Source organism: Anthonomus grandis, chromosome 9 (assembly GCF_022605725.1).
Source record: "Anthonomus grandis grandis chromosome 9, icAntGran1.3, whole genome shotgun sequence".
NCBI classification, from domain to species: Eukaryota; Metazoa; Arthropoda; class Insecta; order Coleoptera; family Curculionidae; genus Anthonomus; species Anthonomus grandis.
Window position 1 is genome coordinate 20012819 of NC_065554.1, and position 16208 is coordinate 20029026.

At 33.3% G+C, this 16208-nt stretch overlaps 2 protein-coding genes and 1 long non-coding RNA gene across 4 annotated transcripts in view; 2 read left to right on the top strand and 1 right to left on the bottom strand.

The window, feature by feature from the left end:
• LOC126740084 (putative inorganic phosphate cotransporter) overlaps positions 1-4871 on the top strand; it is a 34715-nt gene extending 29844 nt beyond the window's left edge. For both annotated transcript variants that reach the window (XM_050445958.1, XM_050445959.1), the window contains exons 5-9: positions 1958-2175; positions 2406-2558; positions 2614-2746; positions 2799-3043; positions 4674-4871. In XM_050445958.1, coding sequence (XP_050301915.1) covers positions 1958-2175; positions 2406-2558; positions 2614-2746; positions 2799-3043; positions 4674-4859 — 935 coding nt within the window. In that variant the 3' untranslated portion in view covers positions 4860-4871. The remainder of the gene's footprint in view (positions 1-1957; positions 2176-2405; positions 2559-2613; positions 2747-2798; positions 3044-4673) is intronic.
• On the bottom strand, positions 137-11521 carry LOC126740087 (uncharacterized). Its single transcript, XR_007661792.1, has 3 exons — positions 11433-11521; positions 1052-3645; positions 137-321 (listed from the first exon to the last, which is right to left on the bottom strand). It is a non-coding gene; the product is annotated as an uncharacterized LOC126740087 (long non-coding RNA).
• On the top strand, positions 10895-16081 carry LOC126740086 (6-phosphogluconate dehydrogenase, decarboxylating). Its single transcript, XM_050445960.1, has 10 exons — positions 10895-11076; positions 13997-14136; positions 14190-14326; positions 14376-14481; positions 14614-14777; positions 14838-15018; positions 15075-15217; positions 15274-15400; positions 15456-15692; positions 15754-16081. The coding sequence occupies exons 1-10, from the start codon at positions 11054-11056 to the stop codon at positions 15954-15956; spliced, it is 1461 nt and encodes a 486-aa protein (XP_050301917.1). The 5' UTR covers positions 10895-11053; the 3' UTR covers positions 15957-16081.
• Positions 16082-16208: the final 127 nt, after the last annotated feature.

Consider the following 16208-nt stretch of genomic DNA (forward strand, 5'->3'; position numbering starts at 1 on the left):
CTACATGATTATAAACAATTATTTATATAAAAAGTTTTCCACCTTAGAAATAGATCTTGAAACAAGCAAAGATTTGAAAAATATTGGCCTTTTAATGATGTTAGGCTCTACTAACCCTAAATTAAAAAGTCAAATATCTAAGCAAATATTGGAACTCCTTCCATAAAATAGAAGCTTTTATGTTATTACAAAGAGTATAATCTACAAATATTGTCTAGGATCCAACTCAGTCGAAGCAGAATATTCCGAAACATCCATGTTTTTCGTAGTGGTATGTAAAGACGCATTATCTTCAAGGTGATCATTCATTTAGCTCAAAATCTAAAAAAGTAATTAGATTATTATTACAAAATAAAGGGCATGGTATTCAAAAGAATATCATCTATATTTGTTGTTGCGCATCTAATCCAGTCTAAATATGATTTTCAGAAATATCTGCGTTCTTAGGCACTGCTGTCTAAAAAACTAATTGGACTATTTTTATAATACAAAAAATATGATATGCAAAGTAGTATGACCTATAAATGTAATTACAGGTCTAACTCTGTTAAAGGAGAAATATCAGAAATAGCGGCCTTTTGAAGTAAAGCTGTCTAAGAACAAAGTCTGATCTCTAAGGCGATTACTACGTTCAAGTCCAAAATCTAAAAAACTTTTTGGATTATTCTCATAAAACAAATAACATGATTGTTACAGGACAATACTCTAAAAATGCTGTTTAGAGTTCAAACCTTGAACAGCATTTTCAAAATTTTTAATAAATATCCGCAATTTAATCAGTGGTTAATGATGTCTGATCTATAATACGACCACTAGCTTTTAAGTCGAAAATCTGAGATGGTACTCCGTTTGATTTTACGTGCGAGAATACACTATGCGTCAGTTGTGTAAGTACAGGTTGAGTCTACAGTGATATGTAATGACAGTAGACTTTTATAGCAGATCCGCTATAATTTTTCGGTGCTGAGAAAATTATTATCCAAGCTTTAGATTGATCTCATAGCAGACCTTGGACTTGTTTGCATATGTGTTCTTATTTAGTTTAGCTTACCTTAGTTAAATAAAGGGATAAATCGGCTTACTATCCGTATTGGCATGCATTATGCATAAGTTACATAGGTGCAGGTTATATAATGAATAGACAGTTTTCGAAACCATTAAAAAGTATCACCAGTAACCACTAATTGACATGTATGACATTTTAAGTGTCATTTATCGTATTTCCCTACCGACACCCTCCGCTATCTTACGGACGATAGGCATAGCAATAAACATAGCGAAACGCATGCGCATTAATGTGGTTCACATTATTATTAAATAATAATAATTAATAATGCAAGTTTATTTAGTCTCCTTTTATCTAAAACAGTAAAAACCAGCAGAACAACTCCAGACCAACCCAAAACTAAATTCCAGTGTCTTGACAAAATTGAAGAGGTGTAGGATCAGATTTAATTATGAAGATAACCCAATTCTTCTAATGGACATCCTAGCAAATAATCCCTTTGTTGATACAGCAAAATGAAACGTCATACACAATAAATTGTGGTCTGATTCGAGATCTGGAAACAGATCCGACATAATTCTTCGGTGCCGAGAAAACAATCACCAAGGTTTAGATGGATCTCATAATACATCTTTGACTTGTCTGCATTCATGTTTTTATGTATTTTAGTTTACCTTAGTTTCCTTTCATGCTTATTCTTCTACAACATGAGAGAATTGCTCATGTGAGTTGTAGAGCTGATCCGAGAACTGAGAACTGTATTATTATATCTTCTTCCTAATTCATCCAGGGCATCTCTACACTCTTCTACCAGCTTGAACTGATTTTTGGTGCTTAGATAGCCTTGTCTAGTCCGAGTATATAATTATTTAATCCTTTACTGGTATCTAAGAAGAATGATTGATCTTCTTAAAAGACCATATTAATATACACTTTTTGTATTAATTGCAGGTTGTAACGTGGGTGTAATGCTTGCCATGCTGATAACCGGCTACATTTCCTCCTCACCCTACGGTTGGCCGTTGGTATTTTACATTTTCGGTGCTACCGCGATCGCTTGGTGTGTTGCCTGGTACTTCTTAGGATTTGACAGTCCGGCCAAACATCCCAGAATAGGAGAGGTCGAGAAGGTTTACATTATGGAGTCCCTGGAGCACTGCGAGGAGACGGTGAGTCGGGGATGTTTTAAATTTAATTTCTGGGGAGAGACGTATGTTGTAGGTACTCATTTTCAGCTGATTTTTACTGGCTAGAACGATGAGCTAGTGAAAATCAACGATGGAGTTACCGTAAACGAGAATTCGCAAAAATTCCTTGGTGGGTATTCGAATTTAAATTACCCCCCTTAAAATATCTGGGTAATTTTTGCATAATAATACGTATAAATGTATGGTTTTAGAACAACTCGAACTTGCCGATCAAGCAGATTCTAACCTCGCTACCATTTTGGGCGCTGGCCGTTTGCAACATTGGAAACACTTGGGGGATCAATTTGCTCGACTTGGAAATTCCTACTTATATCGGAAAGGTGTTGGGCTTCAACATAAATGAAGTAAATTGAAAACCTGATATCATATGATAACGTAGTTATATTTATAACCTTTTAGAATGGAGTTATATCAGCACTACCACAAATAACACAGCTGGCACTCTCTTTAGTGTTCGCTCCAATCACTGATTATATTGTAGAGAAAAAGGTGTTATCTTTGATGAACTGCAGACGATTGTTTCAGATATTTGGTAACCATTTGATGCTACGAAGTCTGACAAAAATAAAATCTGTTTATTTCAGGCTCACTCGTTCCTTCAGCCATGCTGCTATGGCTCGCATTTATAGACAAATCACAAACTAAACTAGTGATAGTACTGCTAAATATAATCGTAGGATTAACAGTATTTTTATATAATGCGTCATATATCAACCATGTAGACATATCACCGAGGTATGCGGGCTTAATGTTGGGCATGGAGAACAGCATTTCTCAAATGGTGGGACTCACTGGTCCGCTGTTTGTGCAGTACATAGTTACTGATATGGTAAGTATGATAATTAATGCAACTTAAGTTCTGAAGATGTTAAAAGCTAATATTCATCCAGACATCTAGAAAATCACTCATTTCTGAAATTATTTGCCTCCCTCAAGCCTGGCATCTGATTCTCAGGCCTTTTCTTCACAAATAAATACTAATCATCTTAAAGAATTAGGAAGGACTACAAACGTGAGTGGCTCTTCAACTACATAAAACCTAGCAAAATTACAGTATTACTAATGAGTTGAAGTTCATTTGCAGTTTATCTGGTAATTGGAATCTATAAAATTCTGCTACCTTCTATTGGCACCGTTGTAGTGCTATAGTATAGCACCTAAATTATCTAATGGAAGTCATAGGAATTCTCAGGTGTTTTAAAAGATCGTGTATGTGACTTCTCAAAGGCATTTGACCGGATAAATCATGTTGCTTTAGGAATATCCAAACTTTGGCTCCAAGGTACATCTAAAAGGTTCTTCAGAATCCATTTGATTCTGGACTTTTTACAAGAGACCTAAGTTGTTCTGCCAGGAGCTTTATGAATTGCGGTGGTGTTCTGGTCATAGTACCTACCAGCTGGTCTGCAGTTGCAGATTTTTCCAATGACACTAAAAAAAATACAATTTTAAGGTTATGAAGATGACAGTCAGTATAGAGAAATAAAATGTTGTACACTAAAGTTGCGAACTAAAATCAATAATATCCATATTTATCCTATTTTGATATAAGAAAATTTCTCAGATCCAAACTGAGAGTCTAGAGAATCTTGCTTTTATAGGTATTAAGATAAATTATACAAGAAAATATGTATTTTTAAAATTATTCAGACTAACAATAAATTGTCTAAGTATGCTTAATGGATAAGAGGTTTTAGTAAAGAAATGAGTGAGAAATATGTAGAGGTTAACTGAATTCCTCTCACATACTTAAGGGAATGCTTGGAGAAATAGTTACTTATAAAAAAATTCTACAAGAAAAGTCAAAAAAGTAGTATGAATTTTCTAACATATTGCAAAAACACACTAATGAATGATATAATAATCTATTTATTCCTATCAGTTTAATGGAACTTAGATTGTTAGGGGATAAGCACTGGAGTCCTCACAAGAATTCCACTTGGATATGTTATTCTACATGGCAAATTTACTAGCTTAATGGGACCAGATTTCAAGTATTCAACTATTACTGTTGTAGAGATCTAAAAAAGGATTTAAAGGATTAAAAGGATTTAGATTTAAATATTTTAGGTTTAGAAAGTCCTGAATATTCACAATTTGGTTTTCTTTAAGATATTCTATCAAAGAAGTCTCTGACCGATTGAAGCATTCAGAAACTGTTCATTCGAAATTCTTTTACTGATTATTCAATTTTTATCTGATATAATTTATATATAATCACCAGGTGAGTTCTATTTTATTTCGGGAGGTCAAGGTATTATGGTGTTTCCCAGTGATTTTTTCGTGATAGGTCGCACTCATGTCATACACTTCCTGTACAGATGTATGTCGAAATCGTGAGTGAAATATTTTAAAAAATATCCTAAGCAGACTAATTTTGTACCCAGGCTACTTTACTAATCCATTATAATATGTACCTTTTCTTCATATACATGGATAATTTTTTTTATTTGTTTCAGAGTGATATTAAACTATGGAGCCACGTATTTATGGTAATATCTGTGATAACAGTAATAACGACGCTCTTCTTCATGATCTTCGGTTCGGCCAAGATCCAATGGTGGAATTCCTGGAACAGTTCGTCCACCGAGAACGTTCGAGATCCTTTAAATCCTGATGTTAATATAGATGAAAATAAAGTCTGATTATTTTTTATAGATATTGTTATTATCTTAATAATAAAATATGCTTAGCAAATTGAAGTAATGCCCAAATGCATACAGAAAATATTGATTAAATAATGAAATCGATTTTTTTAGCATTTAAGGTTCAACCAAGTATGAAAGATGTCGTTAGACTCTAAAGAGAACTTTTTTTGGCATAACAGGAGTTGGGAAATCATATGTGTTAGAAAAAACTAGAAATTAAAAAAATAATCATGGCAACCTTGCATTTCAAAAACGTTATTGTGGATATTCGGCTGTAGTTAGTCATCAATGCACTTATGTCACGAACTTATAAATATACCTGGACTGCTAACGCAAATGGCCACCATAGCCAAAAATAACTGCTGTCTGGTGGCCGCCATTTTTATAGTGGTTGTGTCCTTTTGATGGATATTGGTCACTCTGAAAACTTTCAGTGTTGCCAATAAAAGATTTATAAAATAAAGGTTTTGACGACGTTAACGTTTGACATGTGATCTGTCATGACCTGAAATAGAAAAAGTCGAAGTGTCGGGCACTTTCCTTACTCATAAATAATGAAATCATATTATCTAATATATAAACATCAAAGTTCAAAAATTAACGAAGGTACCTTAAATTTAAAATGCCTTAAATTTATATCCTTAAAATATGACTTTGCAAGAAGACATTGTATATGTTTTCGAAAGCTTTATGTATTAGGATTCCTAAGGTGTTTATGAGAACAATAAAACACTTATTTTAAAATGCATCCATTCCTGTAAGTTAATTAAAACTTACCTTATCAAAACGTAAATTTAAATGAACTTCTTAAACAAGTACAAGAAAAATATCAGAACTAATGCAACTATCTTAAATTCCTAACTAAATTTAACTTTCTGTTTCGTTTTTGTAAACATAACCTCACAAAAACTTAATTGTTTTGTTTCGCCAAAATTGGCACCACTAAATTTTGTCAGAGTGACCAACATCGAAAAGCATAATCATGCAAAATGGCGGCCACCTAGTAGTGGTGATTTATTTTTCATATGTTTAAAAAAATCCAATAACTATTTTTAATTCTAACTAATATTCTTTAAAAAGAATAAAAATACGTCTATTTATTTTTGTACGAAATCGTGATTCTCACTATTTCTATAAGCGATTCAAAATAAGTGATACGTTATTTTGTGGAGGTCTTTCGAAATTAATAATTGAGGATTTGATCGTTACTTTTGAATAACGGCCATCGCTCTTTATTATTTAATACACAAACTAAAGGTAATAAAAGTTTGCTTTTACTGTTACATCAAACAATTAACCCAATAATACAGTTGAAAACGATGACAAATCAGATAAATATATTTTCATTCAAATATCAAAAAGCGGGATTCTATAAAATCCTTAAAAATTTTAGTACTAATCCTGCCACTACAGCGCTTCAACTTTCACTTTTTGAAATCCTCGTTTTTGGAGATAATCCAATAATTTGATATCCATGTAGATATTTTTCTAAAAATCGGCACGCAATTTCTAAGCATCCATAGCGTTTTTCCTAGATACAATTTAATTTTTTATATTCGGCGTTCATGTGAGCAATATTTTTTTTTAAGAAAATGGTATGTCACCCTACCCAAGTAACAATTTAGGTTCTAAAAAGGTTATAAATAACTCCTAGAACCTGTTTAAGAAAAATTATTGATTATGCCATTAAGCACAAACAACGTTATTTATTAGCCCGCTTAACCTCCTGTAGTAAAAAAGGCCCAGCCCTAAAGAGGTTGTCGTTGCCAATAGGCCCTGGCCAATTTGAAATCAGATCGCATATCACAGAACCTATATAGCTAATAGAAATAACCTTTATCGAACCCGAAGATGCCTAAAAGTAACCTGTGTAGAACCTGAAAGCTTTTACGCCTACCTGTTTACAACCCTTTAGCAAAGTCCTTTTAGACTTTTAGGTGGTTATATAGTTTGGCCTGTTCGCCGGCTTTTGGCATTTCAGATACATATTGAAGTATTAAAATTTTGCCATTTAGTTTTAAATATGGTATTTCAGAGATACCAAAGTATAAAAATCTGACCTTTTAGTTTTAAATATGATACAGCCAGGGTAAAAATAAGACAACGCCAAAATAAAAAGCAATGGCGACATTTTCAGTATGATTTCAAGTATGACTTTATTTTAGAAAAAAATATATTTTACTGGAATAGATGACCGATTTTTATTGCGCACACCAGTTTCTTGAAAAAGTTGGATGTAATTTAACTGTAAAACACGCGTGCCTTTGATATCTTACAAATTAAACATTATTCAGTGCCAATAAAAAAACAAAAAATTAATATATTTTTATTTCTGAGATGCTTTAGTAATAATATGTACTTAAATGGTCCAGTGTTTTTTCTTCAAAATGGACGCCTAGCAGGGTATGCTTTTAAGCTGCTATAATAACTTAAGTAAGTATCAAAAGCTATGTCGTAGGACAAAAGGCTTAAAAAAATGCCAGTGGGTTTTAAAAAAAAGCTAAAACAGGGCTAACTAGCATATTTCAGGACTTATAGGCCACTTTTAATAACCAATTAGCTGGCAAAGTCTGGGCGAATTTCAATAAATGGCTTTTAGGCATTTAGTAGGATCTATTGGCATTATTTATTACTACGCGGGATTTCTTGAGTCTTCTTTATTGCAATTCAGTTTGCGTTTGGTTTTGGTGGTTCCAGTTACTGTGAAAATAAAAGTGTGTTTTTTTATCGTTCAAATTGCATACAGGGCTGTATTTAGGTACATAAAAAGGTAAGTTCATTTTAGTTCATATAATAAAGATAGACAAAGCGATTTTGATAAAGATAAATACAGATTGTTGCAAGTTTAGAGGTTATGAGTACCAAATCATTTTTCTCTTAACACACCCATGCAATATTTCAATTCAAAGCATATTAGCACCACGAAAAAATTGAAGAAATATAATGATTGTAAGATTGTATGTATTTCCAATAAATTAATACGCTGTGAATCCCCGAAAATCAACACTGTCAGATGTTATTTGCTGCCAAGAATCAACGACAACCAACCTAATGCCAGGCGATCCGGTGTTGCCATGTCTTGTTGCTAAACCTCTGTATTTTTATTTAAAAATTTTAAAAGATCTTTAATGGCAACGTGTCTAATGTTATATTTCAGTGCCCAATCTTTTAAATCTTGACTAAAATCAAATTTCTTAAAGTCATCAATTTCATCATCTTCATTCCAATCCATCGATGAACTTGGTTGTTCTGAAGCCAGTTTTTCTGTTAAGCCACTGGTACTGGCATCGTGAATATCTGATTCTAGAGTATCAAGTTCAATGCCAAGACCGCCATCGGTTAAATTACGAGAATTATCTTCTTCCGGTGTATCTATTGCAAACTATTTTTTTTTTACGTTATAATCTACCAAAATTGTCAATATTTTATTTGTCATATTTACCTGACCAGTTGTAATTCGTTGGAAATTTCGCTTCACTTTTCTTTTAAAATTACCACTTCTTACAATTTTGTGCCAAGACATCCCTGTATTCTAAGAATAAATGACGTAGGATTTAATAGTCGCGACCGTCCGCAAACTGTGTTTTATTGTGACTAGTTGGTTGAAGCTTATCCCATAAAGTTATCTTATTATCCATATGACTTTTAGCAAGTCCTTTAGGTGTTAAAAATTGCTATATTTTCCGGAAATTAGGCAATTGATTCAAGACCATATGGTTCGGAATAGGTAATTTTAATGCTAAAATCGTTCTATATTGGAATTTTGATTGCCAAATTAATGCTGAAATATAACCTCTCCAAAACCTTATTATCTCAAAACCATCAAGCCCTCGTTTATGGCCATAACAACGTTATTGTTGACACTTGACTAGAACTAATTGGATTTTTAATTTGCCTAAGCTTCCTAGTTCCTATTAGCACAAAATTTAACCTAAATAGTTCCATCAAGCAAGCCAATGACTATTGCAGAACCTTGGTGCGGCTAAAAGGCAACTTTAAAAACCAACTGCTTGAGAAAATGTTACTGGTATGTATGTTACCCTAATTCTTTATTTCATTCAGAGCATATAATATTTACCTTTATTTAGTAATTGATTGTTTTATTTAGTTATCTTTAATTTAAGTATGTTCAAAAAGTTTTGTCTTTTTGTGTTTAATTTTGTTCATTGTTTTGTCAATTTTTGAAATTGTATTTGTGTTTTGTTTTTTTAGCTTGTAGGATGCTTGTACACAAGATTATTCTTACGTAATATAGCACATTTTCTTTCTTTCTTTCTTTCTTTCTATCTGGTCTCTTTACAATTTTTTGCCCGATGCATGGTTTTGGCATAAAAAAATTAAAACCATTATTGTGGATAGCCATAACGCCTAAATCTGATGGTCTTAATCAAGTATTGCTTTTATAACTATATTTTCGGCATTTTTTTTTCAAGTTTTTCTGGTAAAACATTTGAATACATGCGTGCAATACATGAATACATGTATCAAATTTATCGAAAAAAGTTTTTCTTTCAACTTTACCACCATAGTGTAAAATCTAAGACGTAAAATCTCAACTTTTTTGCTTGATTTCGTCCAAGGAATTCACCCCTGAATTTTGTCATTATATTCATACTTCGCCAGAGGCAACCAGATCAATAAGCATCCTTTAAGAGTTGATAGAGCATGTAGAAGTTCCTTCTGGAATAATGATTTATATACATGTCCGGACAAAAAAATAAAAATCCTTACTTTTTTGTACTCACAAGCTGAAACTGTAGGATGATAAATATATCCTCTCTCAGAATTGGATTGCACATTTTTCTAGTTAAGACCAGCTGCATGTTAGGTAATAAATAAAGGTCTAACTTTGTTTGCATGAAATTAGAAAACTGTCTTTCTGTAAACTGTCAAACTTTTTTTTTTGATCTAATTAACATTTAATTAATTAGAAAATAACTTTTACCTTTATTGTTTTTAACTCTTTTATCTTATAACATTTGTATTAATAAAAATTTAAAATCTTTTCTTTAACGCAACGTTAATATACAATAGTTCCTTATAGTATCTTCTTTAAATATGTAAAAATCTGTATCGTCCTAAGTTTAAATTTTATATTTTGAATCCTAGATGTCCTTATTGTACTATGTTTTTAATTTTAATTCTTTTATTTATTGTTGTTTTTATTCCCGATAACGGGTAATTTTTGTTTCATTTGGTGAACGTATATGTTTTTTGTAATATTCTGGTAAGTTCTAAATCTGTATTGTTATAGCGAATAAGCTCTTCTTTAAAACTGTCTTGAATTACCTGTATTTTATTTTAGTATCTGATGATGGCTGTTTACACAGCCGAAATGCATAATACATTTACCTAAGTGACCTACATGCATTTTTTTGGGAGATAAAGACTTCCCCATTTTGTAATCTTTATATACACATTCTCCTACAAAATATGGACTTCTATTCAACTACCAAAAACAGTCTTAAACCGTAGAAAAAGTTTTTGGTTTTTATTTTTTTGCGTGAAAACACTGTAGTACCAAAGTAAGTGTAAGAACCAAATTTGCCTCAATATAAATAGGAATTTCAAAAACACTTAGAAAAATTTGTGGCGTATCACTTCACTGGTAAAAATGTAATAAAAATATCTAAGAGTGATAAAAAACCAACTTTTTTTTTTAATTTTAACACCGTGTAGCTCAAAAACTAAGAGGTTTGGGACATATGTTGAAATAAACTTTTCTCCTTTACCCAAAGATGCACACCCTGTATTATCAGCACTCAATTAACCAACACCTCGTATAACTTTGCTTGTACACATGGTTGCCTATCTACAAAGCTTTATACATATATATATATACATTTAAGTATTAGAAAAAACCAGATCCTCGTATAAGCCTTAAACATAATACACACTTGAATAATCTTCAAAAACACTGGAAATTACACATCAATTACCGGCAAATTATCAAAAAGTGGTACCACGTCCACTGACCTTCAGAAAGTGACTTTCAACAGTACTACAGATAATAATCGCTCGTCAGCTGTATGCTCGAGTACGTTCAGTAAATTTTTTACCGTGCTCCGGTAGACAAGTCGAGCTCCACACGAAAACCTGTAAAAATCGATTTTTATTTTATGTATTCACCCTAACCTCAGTTTGTGTACCGAATACCGAAAATTATCAGGTTATATCCAAAGTTGGTCAAAATGTCGTGCCAAATGCCGCAAAAGTAAGTTTTTTTTTTCATCTATGTAGTACATAACCCTAGGTACATTTAAATTATATGCCATATCACGGTGTAAATGAATGATGATAATATAAACATGATACTTACGCTACACATACGTGATGGGTTAAATTAAAATATTAAGTACATGACTTAACAACTTTATAACATGTTATTACCTTACAAATATGAAAAATGTAAGGTTAAGGTTACATGATATACACATGAAAACATGACCTATTTTCAAAGTATCGAGAGTAAAACCGAGGGTCATGTAAGCAATTTATTACTTTTACTATTGAATGGATTTTATGATCTACATCTGATCTTACAACATTAAGCAAATCAGTTAGTCTTACCAGAAAGTCAGTTTAAAGTCTACGAAATTTCATGTCATTTCATTTAACATGAAATAAATGCACATCGATCTATGTCTGATGTATCTGGCCGAGTCGTGATCTGTACGAGGGGACGTTGAAAAGTTCTAAACAGAGAATCCAAATAAATGAGTTAAATAAATAGTTAGCTGAATTTAAATAATATATTTATATTCGCTTCTTTACGTATTATAAAATATTAATCAGCACAAAAAAATATTTTAAAAGTTTAAAAAGGGACAATTATTTAGGGCTAATTAATTGAAAAAGGAATACACCAGAGTAATTTAAATTAAAAAAATTAAAAGTCGTCGTAGAATGCAGAAAAATTATGATAATATGTAATCCTAAAATTTGATTTAAAAAAACTTTTCAGTGACGGCTTGCAGTTTGTTTGATAGAGGAGTTAGGTAATTGACCAAAGTATTTTTTGCACCAAGCCTTTACTTTTCATAAATGGGAATTCTATAAAGAATTTTAATGATATAAAACATTTTTAAAAACACCATAATTACTACAGGTCTAGAAATAAGCTTTTACATATACAGGGTGAGTCTCCAGGAACCGCATCGACCGATTGTAGGAAAACTATAATAAAAAAAAATTATTACCAAATAATCAATGCGGATTTAGGGCCTCATTAAGCACATCTCCAGTGCTTGCTAAAGTAGCCAATAACATTTATAAAAACGTGGATCGTGGCTTGTTACAGTGCTAGCGCTGCTCGACTGTCCTAAAGCGGTTGACATAACACACTTGGAGGCTCCTACTATCTAAGCTTTAATATTTTGGGTTGTCTGAAGATTGATCTTCTTTAATTAATTTATATTTATCAAGTAGATATCAAATAATTCGCTACCAGAAGGTGTATTCTGAGAAACTAGCTATCCTATCTGTCGTACCGCGTACCGCAAGGATCCATACTTGGCCCCTTGCTTTTTATTATTTTGTCATTTTTAAGGAATTGGCCTGTGATGGCTTATGCTAATATATACAGGCCACAGGGTTATTCACTAAGAATGGGCAATTTCTGAACTGGAGATACTACACGCAAAAATATTGAACGATTGAAAAAAAACGATTAAAAAATTGAATAAGAAACGATTGACCTTAACATGTCTTATACAAATGTTGCAGGTTTACGAGATACAGGGTATTTGAAGTTGGAATTTTAATTTAAAATTTCTTAATAATTTTGTGATTTTAAGCAGCATCGTCTTGAAAATTGGCGACTTTATGTGTTTTGACATGAAAATTACGAATTTTGTGGTGAATTTAGCATTATTTATGGAGGGCGTTAGTTACACCCTGTTACTTAGGTACATTACAACATATCTTTTTTGCCTAATCAGTTATGGCTAAAACGACTAGAAAATCTAAAAGGCAGCTCAATTTTAATTAAAAAAGGTAGTCTTGTTTATTTCATGTAACTCTATTAGTTTTTAGGTTATTTGCATTTTAAACATTCAGCGTAAAAAATCCTAAGCCACCGTTATTACATTGGCTTAATAGGAACTTATTCTTTTAAATTACTACTATGCTGGGTAACAACAGTAAAGACAACAAATAACAATGCAGTAACAATATTCAAAGAAAACTTCAAAGTAAATGCTCAAAATGCCCCCCGTCCACTTCAATACACTTTGTAAGGCGTCTCCTTAAAGATCTTTAAATTAAATAATAATAAACTCGTCGTCTAGCCATTGCCGAACGGGAAGAACATAGTGAGGAGGAGCGCCGTCTTGCTGGAATTATATTTCAGACGACGAGTTTCCAGATAAATGGATGGAGCAAGGGGGGCCTATAGAATGGCCTGCTAGATCTCCTGCTATATAACGCCGTTAGACTTTTTTCTATGGGGTCATTTGAAATCTGTGTACTCCCCAACCTGAAAGTTTGGATGAACTTCGTCAACGCATCATTAACAGCTGCCATGATATCCCACGACATGTTTTTGAAAATGTCCGTCAGGAATTTGAACATCGCCTATATCATTGTTTGGCCAAAAACAAGCAACATTTTGAACACCTATTGAAATAAAAACTGGTATTTTCATGTTTTTGTTTTCTATCTGAACAAATTAAGATAAACAAAGATTTTTCTAATTTTCTCGAAAACGAATCGACCGATTTAAAAAAATCAAACGTCAAAATAAAAGACTTCGAAAGACCTTTTAAACAAGCTATTACTCGATACCCCTTGCCATTTAAAATTTTTGAGGGGGTGACCCTGGGGGGCAGAGGGTGAAAGGGGGTGAAGTAATTTTAGGTTAGAAAGTTGTCCCCCTTGACAAACCTTATGACGTATTCCGGCGTTTTTTTTTAAACAGTGGTTTTCGATAAATCCGTGGTGGGAAGTTTTTAAATGAACACCCTGTGTAAGAGTCATAGGTTCAGAATAAGGATTTGCAATGGCACCTAAAATATCTTCTGATGCATAAAACACCCTTGTCTATTAGTTTTGAGAATCTTGCATCTGTATGGAAGTTTCTTAAAATTCTTTTATTTTTGTCTATCCTATTAAACTTTTATAAATTTATTTTACAGAAAAGGAGACATCGGCTTGATCGGTCTGGCCGTAATGGGCCAAAACCTCATCCTTAACATGGCCGACCATGGCTTCACCGTGGTAGCGTTCAACAGAACAGTCGAAAAAGTCCACGCCTTCCTAGCCAATGAAGCCAAAGGTACTAAAAAGATTTCTTAACAAAAACACACTTATCCCTAAATTATTCACTAGGTAAAAGCGTAATCGGAGCCGAGTCTATAGCAGACTTAGCTGCCAAACTCAAATCACCCAGGAGAGTGGTGCTTTTGGTCAAAGCCGGACCTGCAGTGGACAGTTTTATCGATCAATTGCTACCCCATTTGGAAAAGGTAACCGTTCATTTAAAGTTTTCTTAGTAATTTTATGATTTATCTTCAGGGAGACATCATTATTGACGGAGGCAACTCAGAGTACCAAGACAGCGAGCGCAGGTGCAAAGCTTTACAAGAGAAGGGCATCAGATTTGTTGGATCCGGAGTTTCAGGTAAACTATTTTTAACTTCTGTTGCTCTATTCCAGTTCTAAAATTGTACTGTCTCAGATGAGCAAACTGGAACAGCACTCTTACAAAAGATTGTTCAGGTTCTAAAACTTAACATACAAATTTACATTACAGGTGGTGAAGAAGGAGCAAGGTACGGTCCCAGCCTAATGCCTGGAGGAAACAAAGAGGCGTGGCCTTACATCAAGGACATTTTCCAGTCGATCGCCGCCAAGGCCGACGGACAGCCTTGCTGCGATTGGGTGGGCAGCGATGGAGCCGGGCATTTTGTCAAAATGGTAAGAGCCGTACCGCAAACCAGTGTATCAAAAACGTTATTTATTTTTAAAACCCCTTAGGTTCACAACGGTATTGAATATGGTGATATGCAACTGATCGGCGAAGTTTACCATCTTATGTTGGCAATGGGAATATCACAAGAAGAAATGGCAAACACTTTTGAAGAATGGAACAAAGGGGAACTGGACAGTTTCTTAATTGAAATTACTAAGGATATTTTAAGATATAAGGACACAGATGGTATGTAATTTGGTTACAAATAAGGATTTAAAATTTTATTATTGCATTATTTCTAGGCCAGTATTTATTGCCAAAAATCCGTGACACGGCGGGACAAAAAGGAACAGGCAAATGGACAGCTATTGCTGCTCTAAATTATGGAGTTCCAGTTACGCTAATTGGTGAAGCAGTATTCAGTAGGTGCCTATCTGCCCTTAAGGTAAAACTATTTATTACCCGCTCATATATTTGGTGATATTGAAATTTTTTACACAGGAAGAAAGACAAAAGGCGAGCAATTTATTACCTGGTCCCAGCTCAAAAATCACCACAGAAAAGAAACAGTTTCTAGAAGATATGAGGCAGGCCTTGTATGCTAGCAAAATTGTATCTTATGCCCAAGGTACTTTAACAAAAAACTATTATTTACTATTATTATTATCCTACAACATTTACAGGTTTTATGTTAATGAGGGAAGCAGCTAACGTGCATAACTGGGATTTGGACTATGGTTCCATTGCTCTGATGTGGAGGGGCGGCTGCATTATCAGGTCCGTATTTTTGGGACAAATTAAAAAAGCGTTCGACACCGATAAAAATTTGAAATCGCTACTATTGGCGCCATTTTTTATTAATGCACTTACAAAGGCCCAGAACGGATGGAGGAATGTTGTGGCTACTGCAGTAACAATTGGTAAATATCTTGATATTTAGGCAAAGCACTTCAATTCTGGATCTTCTTATTTCTATATTAGGTGTGCCTACTCCAGCTCTCTCGACAGCCTTAGCCTTTTATGATGGTTATAGGTCTGAAAGGCTCCCGGCCAATATGTTACAAGCCCAAAGAGACTACTTTGGGGCTCACACCTATGAATTGTTGGGTAAAGAAGGTAAATTCGTTCACACCAACTGGACTGGTAAAGGAGGCAACGTTTCTGCCTCCACCTATGACGCATAAATAAATGTTTCTCTCTATACATTTTATATTTTGTTGAAATTTCTTTATATTTATTTGGAAAAAAAAAACAGGGTGATGAAGTTTTGTGATTATGTATTAATAAAAGTGTTGCTTGATGACATATAGCTTTTTGATTTTATATATTTGTTGAAGAGGGTTCTTATGGATGAATATTTTATTTATTTTAATAAGTTCCTTTTTAGGTAATAAATCTCATCATCATTTGTAGCTCTATAATCCTTGGTGGGTCTT

Bases quoted from the DNA above. Each gene is read 5' to 3' on its own strand.
- LOC126740086 (XM_050445960.1), top strand. From the start codon at position 11,054: ATGTCGTGCCAAATGCCGCAAAA. The intron at 14,778-14,837 runs GTAAGAGCCGTA...AAAACCCCTTAG, and splicing joins CCGGGCATTTTGTCAAAATG to GTTCACAACGGTATTGAATA. The intron at 15,019-15,074 runs GTATGTAATTTG...CATTATTTCTAG, and splicing joins AAGATATAAGGACACAGATG to GCCAGTATTTATTGCCAAAA.